At 57.9% G+C, this 24,422-nt stretch overlaps 2 protein-coding genes across 8 annotated transcripts; one reads left to right on the top strand and one right to left on the bottom strand.

Moving 5' to 3' along the window:
• Positions 1-8,402: 8,402 nt before the first annotated feature.
• LOC130875773 (U6 snRNA-associated Sm-like protein LSm7) lies at positions 8,403-10,766 on the bottom strand. Of its 3 annotated transcripts, none has more exons than XM_057771941.1 (4): positions 10,687-10,766; positions 10,013-10,106; positions 9,238-9,309; positions 8,403-8,668 (listed from the first exon to the last, which is right to left on the bottom strand). In XM_057771941.1, the coding sequence occupies exons 1-4, from the start codon at positions 10,690-10,692 to the stop codon at positions 8,526-8,528; spliced, it is 315 nt and encodes a 104-aa protein (XP_057627924.1). In that variant the 5' UTR covers positions 10,693-10,766; the 3' UTR covers positions 8,403-8,525. The 3 variants fall into 3 exon arrangements, with proteins under 3 accessions (XP_057627924.1, XP_057627925.1, XP_057627923.1); XM_057771942.1 differs by having other exon boundaries at positions 10,013-10,103; positions 10,687-10,721; XM_057771940.1 differs by lacking the exon at positions 10,687-10,766 and having other exon boundaries at positions 10,013-10,294.
• A 10-nt stretch (positions 10,767-10,776) lies between these two features.
• On the top strand, positions 10,777-24,014 carry LOC130875774 (signal peptide peptidase-like 2B). Of its 5 annotated transcripts, none has more exons than XM_057771944.1 (15): positions 10,777-10,894; positions 16,900-17,019; positions 17,641-17,823; positions 18,177-18,266; positions 18,446-18,585; positions 18,678-18,820; positions 18,971-19,067; positions 19,519-19,635; positions 20,619-20,700; positions 20,810-20,884; positions 20,953-21,015; positions 21,109-21,208; positions 21,457-21,534; positions 21,920-22,080; positions 22,815-24,014. In XM_057771944.1, exons 1-15 carry the CDS (start codon positions 10,847-10,849, stop codon positions 23,076-23,078), a joined length of 1,761 nt encoding a protein of 586 aa, XP_057627927.1. In that variant the 5' UTR covers positions 10,777-10,846; the 3' UTR covers positions 23,079-24,014. The 5 variants fall into 5 exon arrangements, with proteins under 5 accessions (XP_057627927.1, XP_057627928.1, XP_057627929.1 ...); XM_057771945.1 differs by having other exon boundaries at positions 18,681-18,820; XM_057771946.1 differs by having other exon boundaries at positions 21,920-22,134; positions 22,815-22,955.
• Positions 24,015-24,422: the final 408 nt, after the last annotated feature.

The following is a 24,422-nucleotide window of genomic DNA, read 5'->3' on the forward strand; positions in this document are numbered from 1 at the left end:
CTTTCCCTGCGCCTGGGACCACGCTGTGCACCTCAGCACGCACAGCCTGGTGTAGATAGATGGACGCACACATAGGGGAACATGAAGAGAACCCCGAGATAAGAGGGAGAGTCAGAGAGATAGCACAGAAGTTAGAGCCCTGGCTGCTCTCTCAGAGGACAGGGGTTTTATTCCCAGCACCCGCATGGAAGCGCACAACCAGCTGTAATTCCAGCTCCAGGGACCCGACGCCCCCTTCTGGTCTGTGGATTCCTGTATGCACACATGCAGAGTTAAAAATAAGATCAATCTGTCAAAACAGGGGTGAGGAGCGTTCGTGTCCCTGCCCGATGAGTGGTCAGCTGGAACCAGGGCTCCCCCGTGTGACAGGAGAGAAGGAGGCTGGCAGTCCCCCAGAGCGGAGGCCCAGTGGGCATCCATCCTGAGGAGGGGCTGGCTGCTTCTGACTCAGCTGCCTTTGTCCCCAGTGAGGGGTGACCTGAGGGAGCTAGGGTGCATGTCCGCCCCAACCCCCATCTTGTCCGCCCTCTGTGTCCTCCAGCAGTTAGTGGCAGCCTGGTGTTGGCCACCTGTGACTCCAGCAGGCTCCTTTCCCAGACTGTCATCTTGGCCTGAGGCCCAGAAACTGCATCCTGGGAGACCATGAACCAGGTCCCCCCCCCCACCCCCCCAAGCCACTGGTGAGAAGCTCTCTCCCAATCCATGCAAAAGTCTAGAAAAAAAGTGACACCTCAATATTTTTGGATTTAGGCCCCAGCTCCACACCAGGTCTGCCCTGTTTTGTGTACTGATGTGCTCTGAGTCCCCAAGGTTGTGATAGCCTGATTCGGGGGACTCCTGGGGGAGGAATTTCTTGAGTGCCTACTGTGTACAAAACTACATGGTATACTGAACTTTCCATGGGTGGGAAGAGCTAGTGCCAAAGCCACATGTGGATCCATGTGGGCTCAAGGCCACGCGGACTGCCTGGCCCATTCAACCTCCTTCCCACTTGTCCGAGTCCAGGGTTAGCACTCAAATCTGAGGATCTGGGAGCTCCCGTGTCTAGTGCTGTAGACCTCTAATGACTGGGGGACCCCAGGGTGCTGGGGGGCTCTATCCAGCTTCCTTTTATTGCTCTGGAGTGGAGAGGGAGCAGGGCCAGCTCATGGCAGATGGGACCGGTTCCCAGCTCAGGACCTTTGCATGTGCTGATCTCCTGCCCAGCAGAGAGCCTTCCTCAGCTGTCTGCCCCGCCCGCCCCTGCTTCCTCCTGACTCACATCCCCACCCGGGTGCCTTCTGTCCCCGTTCTCAGCCTCCCTGCAATTTCCTAAGATATCCTATAATTTACTCATTCCTCCTATTTATGTCTGCTCTTCCCCCTTTACTCTGCAGCGCGGCCTCCGTGCATGCACCCAGCAGCCAATAGGCTCGTCTTGAACTAGCGACATAGGTGGCTGACATCTGGATGGAGTGGTCTGAGGAGAGAGTTGGGGCGGGGGCTTCCGAAGACCAGGGCATTCTCTTCCCTCATCCCCCAGCCAGTGTGTCACCCTCTGCCCCATGTGGGAATCGGCTGAGGACAGAGACACGCTTGAGCCACGGATGCCGTTGATGCTTAATGGCTACCAGACGTGTGTGAGGTCTGTGGTGCTGAGGGGCTGTCCGCTGCCCTCTCTGAGCTCGGCGTCCCTGCAGGTTCCCCCACCCCCCCACCCCACAACTCCTCACAGCCGCCTCTGATGGGAGGCTGTCTGGGAGAGCCGCAGGAGGGTCACAGCCTTCCAAGCAGTGGGCCGGTGAGCACCTGGTTGCCAAGGTTACGACCACCTGTGGATGGGACGTTGCCATGGAGATGGGCCACCTGGGTGGCAAGGGTGGCTCCTGCTGATGGAGGAGCGTGGGTGTGGCTAGGAGTGTGAGTGACTGCCTGGGAGGGGCGGGAACGCTCAGTTCTGTGTGGCCTGGGGACAGCATGGGGATCCCATGATGAACTTGGTGGGAACCCCGAAGCACAGCAAGGCATTTTGAAATAAATGCCTCAGGTCTCTTCCTTTCTGGATTATGACTGACACAGTTGTGTGGCACCTTCCAAGCAGGTGAAGGCAGCTGTACCCCCAACGCCTGACCAGGGGCCTCCCTGGTAACTAGAGGGTGACTTGTCAATTACTAACATGTGAAGTCACCCCAGATTGGCAGGCTTCGCTGTGCATCCTCAGGCCAGTGACAATCCTCTCTGAGCCCTAATACCTCTGTCTGCAGATTGTGAGTCACACTATCGGCCCTGCAGTCCTGAGCACATGTGGTGTTTACGTGGCTGCCAGTGATCAACAACAAATGTTTGGGCACTTACAGGAGGGGGTGATGTCGGAAAAGGCACCGACACTCCCTAAGGGGAGTTCTAAGCAGAGAGGATTTCAGTCCAGCTTGCCCAGGATTGTGGGAGCATCCGTCGTACTCCTCGGTAAGGGGACTCCCACTCCCAGAAGGGACTAGAAATATCTAAAAATGGCCTCTTGTTCCAGGTCAGCCAGGACTACATAGGGACCCTGTCTCAAAGCACAAAAGAAAGAACAGAAGGAAGAAAGAAGGTGGCCTCTTGGCTCTAGAGGGACTGCCAAGTGTTTAGAGCACTGACTGCTCCCACAGGGGCCCCGGGTTCAGTTCCCAGCACCCACAGGGCGGCTAATAACTGTCCACTACAGGGACCCGACACTGCTGTCTGTCCTACGCAGACAGACATGTAGGTAGCACACACTTATATACAAAGAAAAGAAAAGAAATGGTCTCTAGGGCCACCGGATAGCTCAGCAGGTAAAGATGCCTGCTCTCAAGTATGAGGACCTGAGTTCAAATCCCCAGAATTCAAAAGCTGGGACACACACACACACACTTTCTTTTTGTGACGGGGTTTCCCTGTGTATTCCTGGCTGTCCTGGAACTCGCTCTGTAGACCAGACTAATCTAAGAACTCACAGAGATCTACCTGCCTCTGCCTCCAGAGTGCTGGGATTAAAGGTGTGCGCCACCACCGACCAGCATCAGGTTTTTAAAAACTATATTTCATACATTTAAAAAAATTTAAAACATAACTGGCTCTTTTTTTAAAAAAAAAGATATTTTTCTTAAGATTTGTTTATTTTAGCCGGCGGTGGTGGCGCACGCCTTTAATCCCAGCACTCGGGAGGCAGAGGCAGGCGGATCTCTGTGAGTTCGAGACCAGCCTGGTCTACAAGAGCTAGTTCCAGGACAGGCTCCAAAACCACAAAGAAACCCTGTCTCGAAAAAACCAAAAAAAAAAAAAAAATTTGTTTATTTTTATTTTATATAGTGTTCTGCGTTTATGTCTGCCTTTAGACCAGAAGAGGGCACCAGATGGTTGTGATCCGCCATGTAGGTGCTGGGAATTGAACTCAGGACTCTGGAAGAGCAGTCAGTGCTCTTAATTGCTGAGCCATCTCTCCAGCCTGCACACATTTATTTTATGTATGCACCCTTGGCACATGCAGAGGTCAGAGGTCAACTTGTGAGAGTCCCAGGACAGAACTCAGTCCATCAGGCTGGGTGGCAAGGACAGACTCAATACTACCCATGTTTGGACAGGATCTATCTATGCAGCTCAAACCAGCCTGCAGCTTGTCATCCTCCTGCCTCACTGGGACTCTAGGATGGGTTCATTAGGCCTGGCAACCTGAGAATAAAGCTTTTTTTTTTTTTTTTTCCTGAGACTGTATCACGACAGACCTCCACCTGCTGTGATCTGAAGAGCCAGGACCACAGGCTCGTGGGCATCCCTTTCCACATCCCTGCACACCGGGCTGGGGTCAGTTGCCTGAGAAGTGAAGGCTGTCTGCTCAGGTGGGGAGGGGATGTAGTCTCTGACTTCTGTCTCCACCACATCCTCATCCAGTGGGACCTGCAGTCTCAGAAACTAGCTGGAAAATATTCCTTTTGCCTCTGGTTTCTGGAAGAATTGGGGGCATGCGTTCCTAAGAAGCTTCCAGATAGATTCGATTTCTGCGGTTTATGGAGCTGGGCACCCAAGGCTTGGCACAGTGAGCACTTAAGTCCTCACCTCTGAGCCCTGCCCCCACTGGGATTCTAGGCGGGGGCTCCACCCTGACCACGCCCCCAGCCCATCTCTGGGGATTCTAGGCGGGGCTCCACCCTGACCACTCCCCCAGCCCCTCACTGGGGATTCTAGGCGGGGCTCCACCCTGACCACGCCCCCAGCCCCCTCACTGGGGATTCTAGGCGGGGCTCCACCCTGACCACGCCCCTAGCCCATCTCTGGGGATTCTAGGCGGGGCTCCACCCTGACCACGCCCCCAGCCCCTCACTGGGGATTCTAGGCGGGGCTCCACCCTGACCACGCCCCAAGCCTGCCATGTCACTTGTGTAGGAGTAGATTCTGCATCTCTTGGAGGGTGGAGGTAGGGGTGAGTGGTGTGAGGTAGCCCACGGTACGACTGAATCACAGGCCTATTTTTGACAGCTGCAGCCAGGGAGGCACTGGGTAGAAGGGGGAGTATGGATCCGTCTGGGGCTTTGTTTGATTCTAAGTTCCCCAAGTGGTTGTGGATCTGGTTTCTGGCACTGTGCTCATATCCGGATCATAGGGAACTTGTGCGAGTCGGTTCCGTCCTTTCACCGTGTGGGTCCTGGGATGGGACGCACGCCACCAGGCTTGTCAGCAAGTGCCACAAACCACTGGACCATCCGGCCAGCCCGTGTTTTGTACTCCCGGCCTCTGTGACCCCATAGTTATCCACTCAACAGCCATCTCCTTCTGCCTTTGCTCTCTGCTCTGTCCCTTTGGGTTCACAGCCACTTTTCTGCCTCGCATGGGGATGTTGGTGGCCACAGGGCCTTCGGGCCTGGAAGATTTGTGTCCGGGCTGCTCAGGGTCAACCCTGCTGGAAATGGGAGTGAGCAATGGCTGGAGGCATGCAAGCATTCGGGACCAGAGTCTGCGTGCTCGCCCACTAGACTAGAGACTTTATTGTGGGAGCGACCCGGGTCTCCTCCTTTCTAATAGGGACAGCTAGAGAGCCCATGGGGAGCAGGTTACTGGGTCCCCCCCGAAAGAGCTGCGGAGAGACCTGGGAGCTTCAGATTGTGACGCAGGGCTGGATTCCCTGGGCGTCTGAACTCACCCCCTTCGTGGGGATGGGGGACGAGGCTCTCCAGCTGCCATCAGCCCCGGGATCGATCCTGTAGGAATCCTCCTCTCTCAGGTAGGCTCAGGCCTCATCTGTCCGGTGGTCTGAGCAGAGAGCAGCAGTCTCAGGAGCAGGCTGGTTGGGACTGGGTGACTAAATGTCCCGCTCTAAGCAGAGCCATCCCGGCCCCCCTTTGGCAGTCTGGGATGAACCTGTCACATGAGAGAGATGTTTCTTTTCTCTGGTTCCCACGTCCTTGACCCCCCCATCCCCTTGAAGCCAAGGACAACCTTGAACTTCTTCTGATCCTCCTGCCTCCACGCCCCCAGTGCAGCAAGGACAGGATTGCACCAGCACAGGCTGTTTTTGTGGGGACGGGAATGGACCCCGGAGCCAGAGGTATGTAGGCAAGCACCCTGCCTTCCAGCTACAGCACCAGGCCCTTTACACTAGGACGCCCCTCCCATCGTAGCACCATGAGGATTGGGTGGTTAGAAAAGGGCTCGATGCCACAGAGGAGAGGGAGGTTAGAGAGGGGCGGGCATCTGAGCAACCTATGGGGCCCTGTGGATGACCTTGTGGAACTTCCTTCCCCTCTCTGGGCCTCGGCTGCGTCTTCAAAATGCGGAACTGGGGCTAAAGCAAAGGGTGGATGAGTGGGGGAGGGGCAGAGCTGCTGTTGACCTCAGTACCCAGAGGATCTGGTCCACTTTCGGAAGCTTCTGGAAGCTGCCAGGAGGTGGTGTCTCAGAGGTGTCCTGCCGATCTGGGGTCAGGCTGTGACCTGTCCGTTCCTCATCCGCAGGGTCTCCAGGCAAGGTCTCCCAGAGAGGGGCCTCTTGGCACAAGACACGCGGCCTCTCCGCGAAGACCTGGAAGCCGAGGGCCGTGGTGAGCACGGGCACGTGCAACAGGCCGGGTCCCTGCGCCGATGGCCGGAGCCCCCGGCCGCAGCCCCCAGGGCTGCGCTGGCCCAGGCTGGGAAGCTGGAAGCGCGGGATCTGGGCCGGGGTGAGGGGCCGGCCGGTCGGCATGGTGAGCAGCGGTGGAGGGGCAGGAGGCAGGGATCCTGTGTCAGGGTGGCTGGTGGCCTGGTTCCTCCTGCTGTCCCCGCCCCCTCAACCTCTTCATCTCTTTAAAGCTCCGTCTCTCCCCGTCCATGTCTGCCTTTCTCCCCTCCGACTCCTAGTGAAATATTAAATCTTCAGTGTAATATTAAGGGAAAACATTAAATATTAAATTTCTCCTTTTTAAAATATTAAAACACCCAGAGTTGGATTTGACTCCCCAAATTCTTAGACCATTTTCTCCCATGCTAAGGTGGCAAGGGACTCTACGGACATAGTCAGCCTTTTGACTTTGTGACAGTACATGCTTGTCTACAAAACTCGCAGTCACCCAGATGCAAAACAGCGTTTAAAATAAAAATCAGGGGCGGCGGTGGCGCACACCTTTGATCCCAGCACTCAGGAGGCAGAGGCAGGTGCTTCTCTGTGAGTCAAGGCCAGCCTGGGCTACAGAGTGAGTTCCAGGATAGGCAGGGCAACACAGAGAAACCCTGTCTCAAAAAAACAAAACAAAAATCAAAATACTCAACACAAATAGGATTCTTCAATACATACTGTGTACGCTGAGTCTTCACTCTGCAATTGTTCCAGGGCTGTGTCAGCAAGTTTCTGTGATGTTACACTGTGTAACGAACGTTCCCAAACTTAGTAACATGAAGCCCCTTGTTATTTTAGGTGAGTATGTGGAAAATCTCACCTAGGCTGTCCACTGTGTTTTTCTTCCTTCTTGTTTTTTTTTTTCCCCCAGACAGGGTTTCTTTGTGTAGCTTTAAAGCCTGACCTAGCCTCAAACTCACAGAGAACCTCCTGCTTCTATCTCCTGAGTACTGAGAAAGGCCTGCGCCACCACCACCCGGTATGTGCTTTCAAGTTTGTGTCTGTGGGGACAAGTGCCATGGCCTGTGTCTGGAGGTCAGAGGGCAACTTGCGGTCGTTTTCTCCCTCTGGAGGTTCTGGGAACCAAGCTGAGATCACCAGGCTTGAAGGCAAGGGCCTTTCCTGGCCCCTCCCTCTCACTGGCTCTGTTTTTGTGCCATTGAGGTCTTGGTCATAGATGTGGGCAGGGCCATCGGGTGGGGCGGGACTTCGAAGTGTGGGCGGGACTAATAGGTATGGACCACCTCTCCATGCCTTAGCCTTGGGGCCCCGAGGAGGTAGCCTGCGCTTCCCTGTCTCCAGGCAACAGGTGCTAGGCCAGCCCCCCCCTTCTCGTCCCCCCCACCCACACACATCCAGGGCCGCGGCTTACAGGCCCTTCGACAGCAGGGGACTCTCTACCGGCATTAAGTCCACCATACTTCTGTGGTGTAGGGCAGTCAGGACACAGGTACCGCTTGCAGGATGAGGTCTGTAACGGAAAGTAGCCTGGAAACTCATGGGGGACACCCACTTTGTGCAGGTCGGCCTCTGAGGGGCAGCCCAGTCAGCTCTCAGGTGAAGTGACTGATCGCATGTCAGTTTGTGAGCGCTAACTCCAGGGCCAGGGCACACGGCTGTTTGTGGCCAGGCAGGGCTGCTGGTCCACACTCTCTCAAGACTACAGCTCGGCAGGGGTGGGGGAAGTGGAGCACAGGTGGCTGTTTCGAGGGGTGTCAGGGACAAGGCTTGCTGACTTTGGGGAAGCTTAGGGGAGGGCCAGCAGCACTGACTTAATTTCCTTCACGGCTTCCAGAGGCACTAAGCAGGGCTGGCTGGCTTGTTTTTACCACTGAGAAGTGGGACCATGGCTGACTCTGGCCTTGGGTCACATCTTCAGGGAGCCAGGCTTCCGCTGCTTGGGCTCCCCAAACTTAAGAATGGCTGATTGTCTCTGGGGACTGTGATGTGGGCTCCAGCTCCGGTGATGAGAAGGGATTAGGAGCGCTGAGGGCTAATTTATGGTTGCCTTATGCCAGCTACAGGACAGTCTGCTGGCCTGCCAGAGGTTGAACCTGCCCTGGTCCCTTTCGGGGCCCTGAGCTCAGCAGCTGCTCATCCATCTCCCCATGAGTCTCCTGTGTCACGTCCTCTGTCGCCCTGGGCGGGGAAGGATCGGAGGAGGCTGTGAGATGAGGCTGGCCTGGCGGAGGTGACCTCAGACACTCAGGCTTCTCCAACCCCTTTGCTGGTCTTGGGCTGTGCTCTGCCTTGAACATGGGTCTTCCACCCAACCCCTGGCTTCTCAGAAGACCAAAGTGACAAAGTGGAAGGGGTAGGAGACGTGGATGCTCAAGTCGGCAATTTTATTAAAAAATAAAATAGAAAAACAGAAACCAAAACACCAAACGGAAGCTCACACAAGAAGGGAGGGCCCCAGGGTGAGGCTGCCCCGCCTTCTAAGCATCCTGCTGCTGCACGAACGGGTTGGGGATGGCCTCCATGCCGTCCTGGGGACAGATAAGCACCACCGAGGTGCCGCGGCACACCACGAGCCCCAGCTGCCGTGTGTCCTCCGTCAGCTTGTACTGGTCATCGGGGTCTGGGGGGGTGACAGGCAAGAGGAACTGAAGGGGTGTCCTTCCACCTACTACGCCACAACCAGGACCTCAGAGGGGCCGTCCCGTCTCACACAGCTCTCTTTAGGGGCAGACAGTACCCGGGCACTTGGCTCTCAGAGCTCACTGTGGACATGGACACCTGGAATTCTACAAGAACCCTAAAGGGCAGATGATCACCCCATGAACACCAAGGGGTGCTCTGCAGAGGACGCAAATGCCCGGGAGAGTGTGGACAGGAGGTGGAGACAGCAGTCAGAAAGTGTCATGGGTGCTGGGGAGGGGGCACTCTGCGAGCACCGCAGCCATTGTTCTGGAGTAAGTGGAGATCTTATGGGCCCTGGAGCCACTGACAGAGGCTAACATTCCAGAGGTCACCTGATGGAAATGAGCTGAAGTCTCAAGCCTGGGGCCATCATGGCAGGCTTGTGACCTCTCTGGTGGTCAGGGAGGGACCGAAACCCTAGGTCACCACCGGCTGCAATGTGATCCCACAGGTGTGGGGTAGGAGCAGGGCTTGGTGGCATCCCTGCAGCAACCACAGTCAGCTCACCTCGCATGTACTCGATGGTTCCGTCCAGCACCAGGTTAAGCAGTGGGTCAAACCCTTTCAGGATCCCGCTGGCTTGAGAAGTATGGGGGGGAGAGAAATGGGGAAGGATGCTGTCACTTTCCTCCACTGCAGACCCAGGCATAGGGTCACTTCAAAGACAGCTGCCACTACAGAACTCATGGGGAGGCGTGTCCCTGTGTGGTGGCTTGGTGACTGTGACTCCAACCCTCTTCTTTTCAGTGTGGAAGGAGCCACAGATAGTGAGTTCATGGTGGGTCAAGTGTCAATATTTATTTATTTCATTTTTTTGGGGGGGTCTCATTTGCCCAGGGTAGCCTAAAAACAGCCTGAACTCCCTTTACTCCCTAGTGTTGGAATAGTCGGGCTTGCACAACCACACCTGGTGCCACGGCAACGATAGCAGTGCTCTACCTGCTCAGCTACAGCCTCCGACCCAGTTGATTTTCAGGAAGACGGGGCCTTGCTACACAGCTCAGACTGGCCTGGAACTTTCGATGCCCCTGCTACCTCCAGGCTCTTGGTGGGACTCCTTCCTCTTTCTACAAGGATCACCAATGATGGTCTGCGTGCTACCCCACCTGGCTCTTTCCCTGGGACAGTTTCCCAACCCGCAATTGGGGCAGACTGGTACCTCTCAGTGTTACAGGATGGCCCAAGCTTAGTCCTTGTTAAGAGTTAAAATGTCTGCCCTGTGTGGCTTCCCTTGCTTGCCAACACCCTGATTCTGTCTTAGGGGCCTGCTGTACTTACTCACCTTCCCGGCCACCCTGGAACTTCACTCGGATGGTCTTGTCAATGTACTTAGACAAGTCCAAGATACTTTCTTTCTTCTTTTTCTCTTTGTCCTGCTGGAGAGTGGCGGGGTTCAAGAGTGAGGCGCAGTCTTCCCACATCTCTGCTGCCTGGACCCGGCACCCAGGGCTTCCTTTCCACCACCCCACAGCTTCCATAATCCCGTATGCACCCTCATTTCCATGTCCCATTTCCCCTACCTGAATTTCACATCCCTGAGTCTGCATCTCTGTCTTTATCCCCAAGTCCCCCACGTCTGCATCCACATATCGCCCAGCCTGTTACCCCCCCCATGTCCCCTGTCAGCATCCCCATGACGCTCGGTCTGTTATCCCCATGTTCCATGTCTGCACCCCATGTCCCCCGTCAGCATCCCCACGACGCTCGGTCTGTTATCCCCATGTTCCATGTCTGCACCCCATGTCCCCCGTCAGCATCCCCATAACGCTCGGTCTGTTATCCCCATGTCGCCCGGTCTGCAGTCCCACGTAATCCCCATTCCTCCGCGTTCTTGTCGCCCTGTCCGTCTTCGGGCGTCCGCCGCCCTCTCATCGGTCCTCCTGTGTTCCCGGCTCTCGCTTCCACAATCCCTCGTGCACGGATCCCTGCTATACCCCGCGATCCAGCTACGCTCACCGCCATCTTGCCGCCGCGTGCCGCTCTGCGCAGGCGCCGCCCCGCCCCTTACCGCGAGGGGACAGTCCGCGCACGCGCAGAGTCGGCGCCTGCGCGTCGCGCGGCCCCGAAGGCGTTGCCGGGAAACCTTCCGCCTAGAGCTGCGGTGGAACCGGCGGACATGGCGGCGGCGCGGCTGGCCGCGGCCCTGCTGCTGCTCGCGGCCCAGGTGAGCGCTGCGGCGGGTCGGCTCGGCCGCGCCACTCGCGACCGTGACCTTGCTGTCGTCCCCTCGTTCTCGCCACCGCACACTTCCGGCCGGGCTCAGCCCGCCCTGCGCTCCGGGGCCCCAACCGCCACCGCCGCCCCCTGCCAACCTCAGTTTCCCCTTCTGTAGAATGGGGCGAGTCCCCGCGCTCCTCCCCCGGTGCTTGCAGCCTTGCGCCCCGGCTTCTGCTCCGTGACCTTGGGCAGGGGGTCCCCATCTCTGGGTCAGTGCAAAACGCGGGGACCTCAGGTTGTGCGCTGGATGCGCCCCGGCCTGGTGCCCAGGCAGGAGCCTGGCTTTTGGGGTGCTTTCTTTCTGAGATGCGGTGGCATGCTGGCCTTGCACTCACTGTAGCCTGGAACTCAGTATCCCGAGCGCCGGGATGACAGCTCTGTGTCACACCCCTGGCTTGTTAGATTCCTTGTCGTGTTTGTCTCTTTGGCATCAGCCTCGGTGGATCCTGGAGGGCTGTAGCCTCAGGCACACGAGGCAGCTGCTGGGTTCTACTGGGGACGGCCACAGGGTAGCCTGTGCTACTGTCCTAAGTGCACATTATACTATATGTACCTCTTCTCTCGTGGATTCTGGGGTTGTTTCTTTAAGTTCTTTTTTCTTTCCTTTTTTTGTTTTTTGTTTTTTGAGATTACAAAATTTTATGACAAGTCTCCCCTTATAGCCCAGACTAGCTTTGGGCTTGTAACTGCCTCAGCCTCCCCAGCTCTGGCATGCCTGGCATGCCCTTCCATGATTGGCTAAGAGGTTAAAGCATTCCCCAGGCCTGTGGTTCCTAGCTGCTCCACCATGGGGCCCACATCTCCCTTTGGCCAGTTCTATCCCCACATCCAGCTCTTGGCTGGACATGAGCTTTGGAAAGTGTGCCAGGGCTTGCTGCATCCTGCCAGTGGTCCAGGGACTCTGTGCCACGTTTTCCTGGTGTCAGGGACAAGCCCAGACATAAATCATTTCTTGTACTAGAGTGGAGGCGTGGGAATAAATGAAGACACAATTCCAATTCACACAGTATCGGGAGGGAGTTTCAGAGATAATTCAGATCCTGAAATCACCTGCGTTTATTTTCCAAACAGCTTTTATATCAAGGTAAACTGAGCAGGAAGCTTAACAAAAAACTTCATTGGCAATTGTTTTCTAGGTGGGGGGGTGACTTAGGTCACCTCTTTGTCTGTGTGTGCCTCCTGAAAAACACCTCTTCCCCAGGCAAGGAGCAGAAGGACATTAGCATATCCTGGCCTATTGCTCAGGTGGCTCAGGTTGTTTACTGTAAAGAGCCGGGCAGTCAACTCCTGTGTGGAAGGGCAGTTGTGCCTCATAGAGCCAGACATTGTGTGAGCCTTCAACTGGTCTGCCTCTGGAAATAGCCCTCTTTGGGCAGGTGATGCCCACTGCGGCTTTTCTACTTTTTCCTGTCTTGTCTTTGACTTCATGATTGAACCTGCCTTGGCCAGTCTTGCTTTCTTTCTGATCTGTTCTCCCCGATGGAGGACTTTTCAGGCTCAGTGACACTGGGAGCTTCTGAAGGGTGAATAGTTTGCCAGGGGTGGGCAAGGAAGGGCGCTGTGGGCAGCAGGTGCTGGCCAGGCTGTGAGAAGTAACGTTTTCCCTGGGGATGAGTCGGAGTTGTCACCTGGGGAGTGTTTCCCCCCCAGGGGAGCTGTTTAGACAAAAGGGTGAGGCCAGCTTTCCTCTCAAGGTTGGAGACAGTGGAGCAGAAGGGCCTGGGGCCTGGGACAGTGAACCTGTGTGCCTGCGGACTTTACCTGGGCAGGCGATGGGTGTCACCTGGACTTTATCCTGCTCAAAAGCAGCTGTCCCTGCCATTCCCACATCTGGTGGGGAACAGGCAGAGGTGGCATTCTTGGCTGGGTCACAACAGCTTGCTCCCAATGCCAGTTGTGAAGCTGGCTCTCTGAGCAGGAGGTGGCTTGGTGGCAGGCTTGGACCCCTGCTGTTTTGTGACTCTGCCTCAAAGACCGGATGTCCCCAGTTATACCCTGTCTCCATTCCCAGGAGAGGAGTGTGCAGACAGACTACATGGCACTGTGACAGGCTCTGTTGTCCCTGAGCCCCACTCCCGGCTCCCCGTCAGGCCTCTGGTGTCCCGAGGCCCCCGATGTTCTACTCCTCGTTGTCTTGGTTGCCCACCTCTCTGAGGTGGGCTCATGGTGCCCAGATGTCTCTAAGTAAACTTGCTGTCGGGGCTTCGGCACTCAGGTGTCACTGGGACACGGAGCCTTAGGAACTGGTTCTTAGAAGAGCCACCGTGCTGTTCTGTGCTGGTGGAGTAGAAAGGCTGCCGTGTGCGCTGTGGAGCTGGTGACCATGAATGCGCCTTTGTGGTCATAAATGGCCGCTGTGAGAGAGGCAGTTCTCTCGATCGCCGGTTTTCACAAAGACAGCCCCGTCCCGAGCCCACAGAGCAGGGCTCTGCTGGCCCCTGTCACAGCTGCCCTGCTGTGGGGACGGGGAGGAGCCGTGGCTGCCACACAGGAATGGACTTAGTGTGTGCGATGCGGCTTTCTGAGCACAGATGGGAGGAGGAGTCTGGACTCTGCCGCTCTCTGCCCCTTCCCTCCCCTGAGCTGGACACACCCAGCAGCCTGGAGAGGCAGAGATGATATTGTGGGGACCATGGGTGGGCAGTTGGTGCCAAGGACACAGCTCTCCTGAGGTGACAACACTGACCCCCGCGGTGCTGGCTTGGAAACAAGGCCCACAGCTGCTTGCCCTCTGTCTAGGGCCTCCAGGAGCTGGGGCTAGGGCAGCCTGGGCCTCCCCATGCCACTCCCTAGAGGTCAGGGCCTCTTGCAGGGTGTAGGCTGAGTTAAAAGGGGGCAGGCCAGGCCAGGTCTGTGTGAGAGACCCAGGCATCCTAGTGCGGACCCTGCCAGTCCTGCTGCAAACTACTGTCCATCCATGTCTTCAGGCCAGTGTGGCTCCTCGTCTGCTTCCACGGCAGGTCCTCTGGCGACATCCAGTCTCTCCCTGAGGAGTCTGCCACCAGGAGGAGTGAGCTCTGAGAGCCCAGATGCTGAGTGACTTGTGGGGAGATAGAAAACAAATCTCTGTGCCCCAGATATATCACCCACACGACAGAAATGACTCCACCCAGGTTGAGTGTAGTGAAGCAGTGGACTCGTGGGGAGCCCTTAGGACTGTGGGGGTGCTCATCACCAAGAAGCTGACTCTTGATAGGCTTGGCGGCGCTGGGCTGGCTGTCTACCCCAGCAAGTGCTGTGTGTGGCCCTGGCAGCGGGTCTGTGAGCTTATGCTCCCTGAATTTAGGAAAGTTATGGCGGAGTTCCAGCCTCAGACACCTCAAGACCCTCCACTCTTTCCTCTTCCGTGACACGCCCTGAGCCTAGGAGCTAAATGTGGTGTTTCTCCAGTGAAGGCTAACCATCGGTCCACTGTGCCACAGCCATGGTCAGCTCTCCTCAGGAGCCTGGCTGGTTTCCCTCTGTGGCTGACCAGACCTGCATCCGCCATGATGTGTAGAAGGTGTCCTGACGGGCACTCCGCAGACATCCCCCAGAACCGCAGTGTGCGTCCTGACGGGCACTCCGCAGACATTCCCCAGAACCGCTGTCTGCGTCCTGACGGGCACTCCGCAGACATTCCCCAGAACCGCAGTGTGCACAGAGCCCTGACTACATCCTGTCTCTGGCACCGCAAAACCAGGTGTGTGCTTCTTGTCCCAGCACTCGGGAGGTGGGTCAGAAGTTAGGGCGATCCTCAGCTACAAAGAATCTGATGTCAGCCCGGGCGCCATGACACCCTGCCTACAATAGCAGCTGCGTCCCTGCTGCGACCCGTGATCTCCCAGCACAAGCGGGCAGCGGGCAGCTCCCGCCAACCTGAAGTAGCTGACATCTGTGAGAGCCCTGTCGTCGCTGGCCAGCCTGGCCCCCGTGGCATCTGTGGTGTGGCACACAGGGCCCGTTGTCCCAGCCGTTCTGTGGGAGATAAGTCTTCCCCTCAGCCAGCTCCCAGAGAGTGGGCCGCTACCCCAGCCCCAGATTGATTTCTCTGTCTTCTGCAGCCGGTTTGTAGCATAGCATCGCTGGCATCAAGGACCCGCTGTGGCGTGAGAGCGGCCACAGTGGTGATACACTTTATTGTGCTTTTTCAGATCTGTGGGACTCTGTCAGACTCTGAAAGGTTAGCATTATGTGATGAAACTCCTTTTTTAAATTTTTTTATGATTTATTTATCTTTATTTTATGTGCATTGGTGTGAAGGTGTCAGATCCCCTGGAACTGGATTTTCATACAGTTGTGAGCTACCATGTGGGTGCTGAGAATCGAACCTGGGTCTGCTGGAAGAGCAGTCAGTGCTCTTAACCACTGAGCCATCTCTTAGCCCCCTGAAACTCCTTTTTTTAGACACTTCTGTTGTGTTTGGGGGTGTGTTTGCACGCACATGCTCTGACTTGTGAATCTCTTCTCCCCTACCCTGTGGGTCCCAGGGCTGGAGCTCACTCTCTCCCAGCTGGGCTTGGTGGCTAGAAGGATATCAACAGGAAACACTGGCCAGGTCCAAGCTCAGAGCTGGTGACCCCTGAGGAGGGAAAGGCTGGTTTCGGCAGCATGGATGGGGACAGCCTGTGCAGCCGTCCACCCCAGTCGTTCCCATGAGCCTCTTCCTCTTCATTCATGGCGCTGCAGCTGTGAGACTGCCGGACCAGCCTGGACCCACTCGGGCTCCGTGGCGGGACTCCCTGTGTAGACCAGGCTGGCCGCTACCTCAAGTGGTGGGCGTAAGGGCATGTTCCACCATGCCTAGCCCCGCATGCTAGGGTGGACCTGGGGTGCCCTCACTCATCTTTTCCTAGCCCCTGTGCCTCCACTGTCTACTTCTTCCCACGAGTTTGTGTCTTTGGAGCCTGGGAAGCACTCATTAGCCCAGGCTCTCCCCCTCCCCCGCTCCTGCCTTACTCAGAGCATTGGCCTCCTTCTGGACAGACAGCTGACTGCGGCCGCCTTTGATCCCATGCCATGTGCTGCTCTTACGGGTTGCGTGCGTCCCTAACTCCAGGTGTGGTTTCGAGGGCATACCCAGCTCAAGACCATGCCTGGGGGTCTAGGGCATACAAGCAGCCATTGTTACTCTACTGGGGTCCCCCGTCTCTGCTGCAGCCCAGAGAGATGCCTGCTTCCTTGGGGCCCTGTGCATCCCCAATAGCAAGCCTAGGGACAGGTGGAGGTGATCCTTATAGGTGCTGATCACTGGAAGCTGGGGGAGCGGACGGGAGCAGGAGAGGACTGCAGGGCAACTGTGTGTGAGCAGAGGTTTCCTGTCCCCCAGCTGCTTCTCAAGAATCACTCAAGAGGCAATTAGTTACAAATGCCTGGCTGAACAGCTCAAGTTTATTGCTAACTAGCTCTTGTTAATTAACCTAAGTTTTCCACGTGTCTCGTGCCTTTACCAATGCTCCAATGCGTCTGTTGCTCTGCTGACTGAGTTTGATTGCTCCACCTACCCTTATCCTGCCTTGCCCTTTTATTATTAACCAACGGGAGCAATATGTATTCCCAGTGCACAGAAAGACCACCCCACGGCACTATGAAGTGCTGGGGTCGCACGGCCGGCTCTGGAATTGGCCACCTCCCTGTGGCTCCCTACTTCAGAGGTCCCTTCTGTAGAACCGTTCTGTGACATGCTGCACCTGGGGACATGGCCAGCATCAGGAGGACGGAAGGGAGGGAGCTCACCCTTCTTTGAGACAGGGTGCCTATAGCCCAGGCTGGCTTCCAACTCATGGCTATCCTGCCTCGGCCCCCTGAGTGCAGGATAACAGGCCTGCGCCCCAGCATGCCTTGCTCAGGAAGGTGCCCAGTCCTTGTCTGTCTTCCTCACTGGTGTCCTCACCAAGACTAGGACATGGGCACCCCTTTCTGAGGTGTGCTTGCCTCTGCCCTGGGGGTCCTGACCCTGCCTTGTCATTTCAGGTGGCCTGTGAGTTCGGCCTGTTGCGCGTGGTCTCCCAGAACGGTGGCATCCGGGGCAAGGACTATTGCATCCTCTACAACCCGCAGTGGGCCCACCTGCCGCGCGACCTCAGCAAAGTGGTGAGTGGTGCATGTGCCTGTGACCTGCTGACGACAAGGGTCCTGCAGTCTGCCTCCTGCCACTCACCTGGAGCTCCCCAGCCTGGGTTCTCATGCTGCCTGAAGGCTGTGGGGAGCCTGGTCAGGCAGGGCCCCTCATGTCTACTTGTGCCCCAATGCTAGTTCCAGGGAGATGCCTGTCTTCCAAGTGGGCCCCTTCGCCCCTTCACATCTACACTTAATGGTGTGTGCGTGAACTTCTGTGTACTTTGTGTGTGTGAGTGGCCCCAGCCTCTAGGCCCAAAGTCATGCTGTCGGTCAGCATGCCTCTTCCCATGGTGTTCCCGCATGCCCACCGTGGTCAGCATGCCTCTTCCCATGGTGTTCCCGCATGCCTTTTCAGCCTTGAGTGATGCTCATGCCATTGTGACCAACACTGAGGCCAGGACACTTGCTAGGCCTTTGGAGGCTATGCATTGTGTGCGGTGAGGGCTTTGTCAGGCCCAGGTACCAGTTCCTAGCTTTGCATGCTGTGTGGACGCGTCCCTCACAGTGTCCTCAAGTAGCCTGTAGGGATAGTGAGCGTGTGCTCCCCCCTGTTTTCTGTGGGACTGGGGGTCCTGATGTCATCCCCTGCTGCAGTCTCTTTTGAAGCTTCGAGACTTAAGCTCAACCCAGCTGTGCTCCTACCTTGACCTTCCTGTGGAAGACCTCACCAACCAGATTGCACTGGTGGCCCGGGGCAACTGTACCTTCTACGAGAAAGTGCGGCTGGCTCAGGGCAGTGGGGCGCATGCGCTGCTGATTGTCAGCAAGGAGAAGCTGGTAGGGTGCCCCATCCCTGTTACCTGTGGGGTGGTGGTACAGTGTCCAGGAGCCTAGCACTGAGTCCCAGAGGCCTCGCTTGTGAGTTGTGATCTGGCCAGTAGCTAATGGGTTGGGGACCTTTAGAGTGGCCACCGTGCTGGGCCAGTTCAGAGGAGCCTCCAGACCCTGCTCTCCTTTTGGAGCCATGAGTCCCAGGGCTTGATGCCTGGCACTGCCAGCCTGAACTCCGGGCCTTCCTGCGCTCCTGCACACATGCTCTGGTGCAGAGCTGGGCACAAGGGATTCTGGGAAGAGGATTGGCATTGTCCTGCCAGAAGGCCATATGATCCTGTGTCTCTCGTCCGCTGCAGGTCCCTCCAGGAGGCAACAAGACACAATATGAGGAGATAAGCATCCCCGTGGCCCTGCTTAGTCACAGGGACCTGCGAGACATCTTCAGGGTAGGTACCAGGGCATGGCAGGTGAATGGGGCTTGGAGTCTGCGCCCTGGGTCCTAGGAGTAGGTGCTGTCGGTTCAGATTCAGGGTCTTGGTTCTAAGTATTGGTTCAAGATGGGGTCCTGAGTGAAGCTGGGCATAGTGCCTTCCACGCCTTGAGCCCACTCTCCTCTTGGGGACAGCGCTTCGGCCGAGCGGTGATGGTGGCATTGTATGCGCCGGGCGAGCCAGCGATGGACTACAACATGGTTATCATCTTCATCATGGCCGTGGGCACTGTCGCCCTTGGTGGCTACTGGGCCGGCAGCCGCGATGTGAAGAAGTGAGTGCTGACTACAGACCCCGTTGGTGGGGCCGAGTGGGTGGGGCCGAGCCACCGGGATCGGATCCTGGGTGACCCCAAGGTTTTCTAAGAAGGTACATGAAGCATAAGCGAGATGATGGGCCTGAAAAGCAGGAGGACGAGGCGGTGGATGTGACACCCGTCATGATCTGCGTGTTTGTCGTCATGTGCTGCGTCATGCTGGTGCTGCTCTACTACTTCTACGACCACCTGGGTGTGCTGCCCGCCCTCCGCCAGAGCCCCGCCCACCCGCCAGAGCCCCGCCCACCCGCCAGAGCCCCACCCACCCCGCCCAAGAGCTTCGCCCCCATAGCTGCTCTCCTGACTTCTGCCCCTTCCTGCCCCACCCTGCCCTGTCCCACAGTCTATGTGATCATCGGCATCTTTTGCTTGGCCTCCTCCACCGGTCTCTACAGCTGCTTGGCACCCTGTGTGCGCAAGCTGCCCTTCTGCACCTGCAGGTGAGCCCTCCCATCCCTCTCCTGGTAGCACATTCAGAGAGACGGCAGATGCCCCCTAAGAGCTCACCATGCGGGCACTGTGCCTCTTCCTGTCCAGCTGAGCCATGGCTTGGGGCCTAGGGAGTGAGGTGACTGCAAGGGGCAGATGGGAGGAGCAGTGAGAACACCGCAGCCCCAAGGGTCTCCCAGCCCTGGGGTCCCAGGGGACTGACTGCTGCTCACAGCCACATGGGCCACATGAGGGCCCCGGGCACTGCAGGCCAGCAGTAACAGGATGGGGACCCTTTGGGGGCTGCTATCCGGAAACCAGAGGGGCCTGGCCGATGAGAAGGAAACCCAGCCACAGTCAGGGGTCTCTGCTCCGGGAGAGGAGAGGCTGGCGGGCACAAGCCAGGAGCCATGGCTCAGGGCGGTGTGGAAAGGAGGGACGCTGACGGGTGGTCCCCTCCAGGGTCCCCGACAACAACCTGCCGTACTTCCACAAGCGCCCCCAGGCCCGCATGCTGCTGCTGGCAGTGTTCTGTGTCGCTGTCACCGTGGTGTGGGGTGTCTTCCGCAATGAGGACCAGTAAGTGCTACCGTGTTCTAGGCCCTGCTGTCCTTGGGTGCCCCCGCTGCCCCGCCTGGCCCACTGCTACCCCTCTGGAGGGCTGCACACCACAGCGCCACCTCCCCGTGTCGCATTTCATTCAGGCCTGGCCCAGAGCCCATACCCTGATTGGAATCTAGATAAGGGTGCTGTCCATCCTCCATTCATCTCCTCGCAGGGAAGGGGACATGCTGGACAAGAGCCACTATTTGTCACCCACTGTCTTGGTGTGGGCTTAGGCAGCACCTGATACCTGGGTGCCGCTTGCCGTCTGCCCCCATGGTGATGGGAGGCCCCATTTTCTCCTGTACTGAATTCCCACGGGGTTCTTATGCATGTATACTCCCCTTTAAGGCAGAGGCCTGGCGCCGTGGCCCAGATGCCTGTCCCCACCTGGCTCCTAGTCATCACTGGCCCCAATCTGACTCAGCCCAGGCCTCTCCCCAGGCATCTGGGCACCCTGGCTTCCATGCAGCTTGGTGCTCTAGCAGACATCACTAGGGGAGGAGCAGGTACTCCAAGTCATGTGCGTGAGAGACGGGGGCTCTGACCTCGCCTGTCCCTGCTGTCCGCACGTGTCCCCATGGTGGCTGGAGTGGTGTGGGGAACGGGAGAGCTGTGTCACCGTAGCAGCAGCTCCTGCTCTCCTCTGACTGCACAGCCCCACCTGTGCAGCCCTGACTCCTAAATTCTACTCTTGTGTGTCTGGAAAAGTTGAAATGGTACAGGAGCCATCCCTCTGCCTCACACTCACCTGGAGCCCATACCACATCTGTTTGGGACCAGTGCATGGACCTTGCTTCTGGGCCCTGCTACCGCTTGGTGACGTTGCCACTTCTGGGGTGTGAGGCCCACTGTGGGCAGGGTGGGGGCAGCTCGTGGTTTGACGGCAGGCCCGCGGTAGCCATCTGGTGTAGGATGAGGCGGGCAGAGCTCCGAGTTGTTGACCGCTTTTCTCCCAGGTGGGCCTGGGTTCTGCAGGACGTCTTGGGCATTGCCTTCTGCCTGTACATGCTGAAGACCATCCGCCTGCCCACCTTCAAGGTGAGGCTGCCAGGGAGCGTGCCAGGCAGTCCCAGGTGGAGGACTGAGGATTGGGTGTGGAGGCAGGGGTCCTGGCACAGGCCGTGGGTGCAGCCCCTGTCTCTTGCAGGCCTGCACGCTGCTGCTGCTGGTGCTCTTCGTCTACGATGTCTTTTTTGTCTTCATCACCCCCTTTCTGACCAAGGTAGGTCCCCTCTGCCCTCCCAGCTGCCCACCCCACCCCACCCTGGCTGACAGGCCTGTCTTGTGCAGAGTGGGAACAGCATCATGGTGGAGGTGGCCACTGGGCCCTCGAACTCATCCACTCATGAGAAGGTACGCTGCTCCCCCTGTGGACCATAGACTAAGAAAGAGCCCAGCAGGGGTGGTGGCCATTGGCCCCCAGCGTAAGCCCTGTTTTCTCCCCAGCTGCCCATGGTGCTGAAGGTGCCCAGGCTGAACACCTCACCACTGTCCCTGTGTGACCGACCCTTCTCCCTCCTGGGCTTTGGAGACATCTTGGTGCCAGGTGTGGACTGAGTGCATGGGGTGGGGCTAGCAGGTGGCCTGTGGGGCGTGGTACCCATGCCTGGAGTTCAGGAATGGTTTGGGAGCAAGATGGCCTCCTGGGTGATGCGTGGCTGTGTGGCCACGCCTGCCAAGCGCTCCCCCCACACACCATGGCAGGACCCTCCAGGTCCTTATTAACCCTGTGGCCACCCTGTCACACTGGGCTCCCATGGCCGTGCCATAGCTTTGGTGACTCTGTACCCCCAGGGCTGCTGGTGGCTTACTGCCACAGGTTCGACATCCAGGTACAGTCTTCCAGGATCTACTTCGTGGCCTGTACCATTGGTAGGTGACGGTGCTGCTGTCCTGTCCTCCTCTGCCTTTTGTCTCTCACCACAGGCCCCCCAGTCCCATGTGCCTCTGCTCCCATGCTGGTTTTAAATGCCACTCAGTAGGGCTGGGCATGAGTAGTCGGGTGCCTGGCATGTGCTTGACCCAGGTTCCCCGGGCTAGTGGTAGCATCTTTCCACACAGGCTCCCACGGCCTCCTGTCTTCCTCCCCAGCCTGCACAGCCCTGTGGCTCTCTCTGTGCCTCATGTTGCTCAGCTGGCCTGGAGTTTGCAATCCTCCTGCCTCCGCTACCACAGTTCATGCTTGCCTGAACCCTGTCCTTGGTCCCCTCCATTGTTCACAGTGGCCCTTGCCATTGTCTGACCTGTGTTCTTACAGCCTACGGCCTGGGTCTCCTGGTGACGTTCGTGGCGCTTGTCCTCATGCAGCGTGGCCAGCCCGCACTGCTCTACCTGGTCCCCTGCACATTGATGACCAGCTGCACCGTGGCACTGTGGCGCCGGGAACTGGGTGCCTTCTGGACGGGCAGCGGCTTTGCGGTGAATACCGGTTTGCTATGACTGCGGTGATAACCCCTAAGGCCACCAGGTCAAGTTGAGTTCAACCTCCTGTGCTCCCACTGAGCCCCTGGCCTGGGGCCCTTGCTTCTGGAAGGTCACACTTTGGGCTTGTGGTTCCCTGTGGGGACCCACTGGGTGTGACCTGAGACTGTGAACACTCCTGCTGCCTTGCCAAAGCCCTCCCCCCATGGCCCTGTTCCAGCCAGAGAGCGTGGAGGGGTACAGTGCAGGACTGTAAGGGAATGAGAGGTGCCCCTGCCTCAGACAGTGGATGACGTGTGGCTCCCCAAAAGGAGCCTTGCTTCTTGTATGCATCTTCCTGTGGGCCCTGTGTCCCAGGACTTCCTTGGTGTTACTGAGGCAGCTGCTGGGGTAGGCAGGGATCTGCCCAGGGCCAGCTTTATGCTCAGGCCATAGGAGTGAATGAGCTTGCTCTCGGGTCTCAGGGCCTCCGGTTCCCTTGGGTGGAGTTGACCATAGGAGTGAGTGAGCTTGCTCTTGGGCTCTGGAGGAGCATCAGGGAGGCGAGAGGTGCAGAAGGAGAGCAGGGGTCCCACACGGCCACTCCCAGGACTGGGCTCCTGCAGCCTGTGTGCTGGGTGGTGCTGGGTGGTGCTGGGTGGTGCTGGGTGGTGCGTGCTCTAAGCATCCTGTATTTGTGTTGGGTTCCACCCCATTGGGGTCCCAGCATCACAACTTCCTCCTCTCTACAGAAGGATGTACCTCAGACCTCATGGGCTCCAGCACCCACAAGTCCTGCACCTCCCACGGACTCAGATGACCCCCTTTCCCAGCAGCCTGCAGGTGAAGACTTAGCCAAGAGACCCCTGCCCGCTGAGGAGGCAGCCCTGCCTGAGGAGGCAGGAGTTGCAGACTCTGCCGGGGATCACCATAGCCCCATGGCTAGCACTTCCAGCCCCACAAATGGGGACCAGGTCCAGCCCAGCTCTGTGGTGCAGCCAGGGACTTCGGCCTAGGAAGAGAAGGCGCACGAGCTGGGCCCTTGCAGCCTTCCATGCCATACAGATGCAGGCCACCGGGGACGTGCAGGGAACAGCTGCCACCCTCCTGGGCAGCAGACCTGCGCTGTGCCCTCCCTAACATGGTGCTCAGCCCTTTGAGGCCTCGCGCTTGTCTTCCTACCACAACACCAGGCTGTGAGCTTTGCCTGCCCCCCTCTCCATGCAAGGCTGCGCCTCTGGTGCTTCGCCAGCACTCGCCCTGAGGCCGGCTGCGCCTTCCACAGGGCAGGGCTCTGTGGGGCAGGAGCGACATCCTTATCACGCAGGTTCCTGTGTTGGGAGCAGCATGAGGCCTAGATATAGACACCCCAAGAGCCTGGCTCAGCACGAGGAGTCCACACGCCATTGGGAGGTTCGTGCCGAGATGGAGTTGAGAATGCTGCTCGTCGCTCCAAGCAGTAAATGGCTCCTGCCCCAGGTTCTGCAGTTTGTGGCGTAGTGGGACCCGGCCAGGCCCAGATGGTCCATAGCCCCAGCTCAGGCCTGCAAGTCTTCCATGCCACGGCCCCTGTCACGCACGGCCCCTGCCCCGACAGTGGCTTCTGGACCAGGCATTTGTCCTCTACCTCACCAGCCAGGCTCTGGACCCCACCACGGTCTGCCTGCAGGGAGCGACCGCACATGACCCCACCACGGACTGCCTGCAGGGAGCGACCGCACGTGACCCCACCACGGTCTGCCTGCAGGGAGCGACCGCACATGACCCCACCACGGTCTGCCTGCAGGGAGCGACCGCACGTGACCCCACCACGGTCTGCCTGCAGGGAGCGACCGCACATGACCCCACCACGGTCTGCCTGCATGTCCCGATGTAGCCTGGGACCTGTGTCCACTCACTTGCATGGAAGGGTGACAGGCAGCAGCACCTGGGCAGTCCTCCTGGAGCTTTGGGGAGGGACAGAGGGAGGGAGGGAGGGACGGGAAGAGGGAGGGAGGAGGACTCTCCCAAGGCACCCCTGTCCTACCAGAGTGCACAGAGACATGAACGTGGGGGCCCAGCCACCTGCTTCTGCCACTTGGACTACGCCTTAACTTAAGCCATTTTGTACTGGGTTTCCAAACAGTTCTTCCGTCTCTGAGTTGGTTAGAGGGGCTTTGGGCAGTGCCACCTGACGCCCTGACTTTAGGTTGTCAGGGGATTAAACAGCTTTTCATACTCGCCTTGGCCTCCTATTCTGCGAGGTCTAACCTGGACACTTGAGTGCCCTGCTTTAGATTCCCGAGTGGCATTGGGTCCTGACAGAGGCATGGGATGGCCAGAACCCAAGGGTCCAACTCTCCTCCCTCCTTGTGCCCATG

The sequence above is a fragment of the Chionomys nivalis genome, chromosome 6, assembly GCF_950005125.1.
Source record: "Chionomys nivalis chromosome 6, mChiNiv1.1, whole genome shotgun sequence".
NCBI classification, from domain to species: domain Eukaryota; kingdom Metazoa; phylum Chordata; class Mammalia; order Rodentia; family Cricetidae; genus Chionomys; species Chionomys nivalis.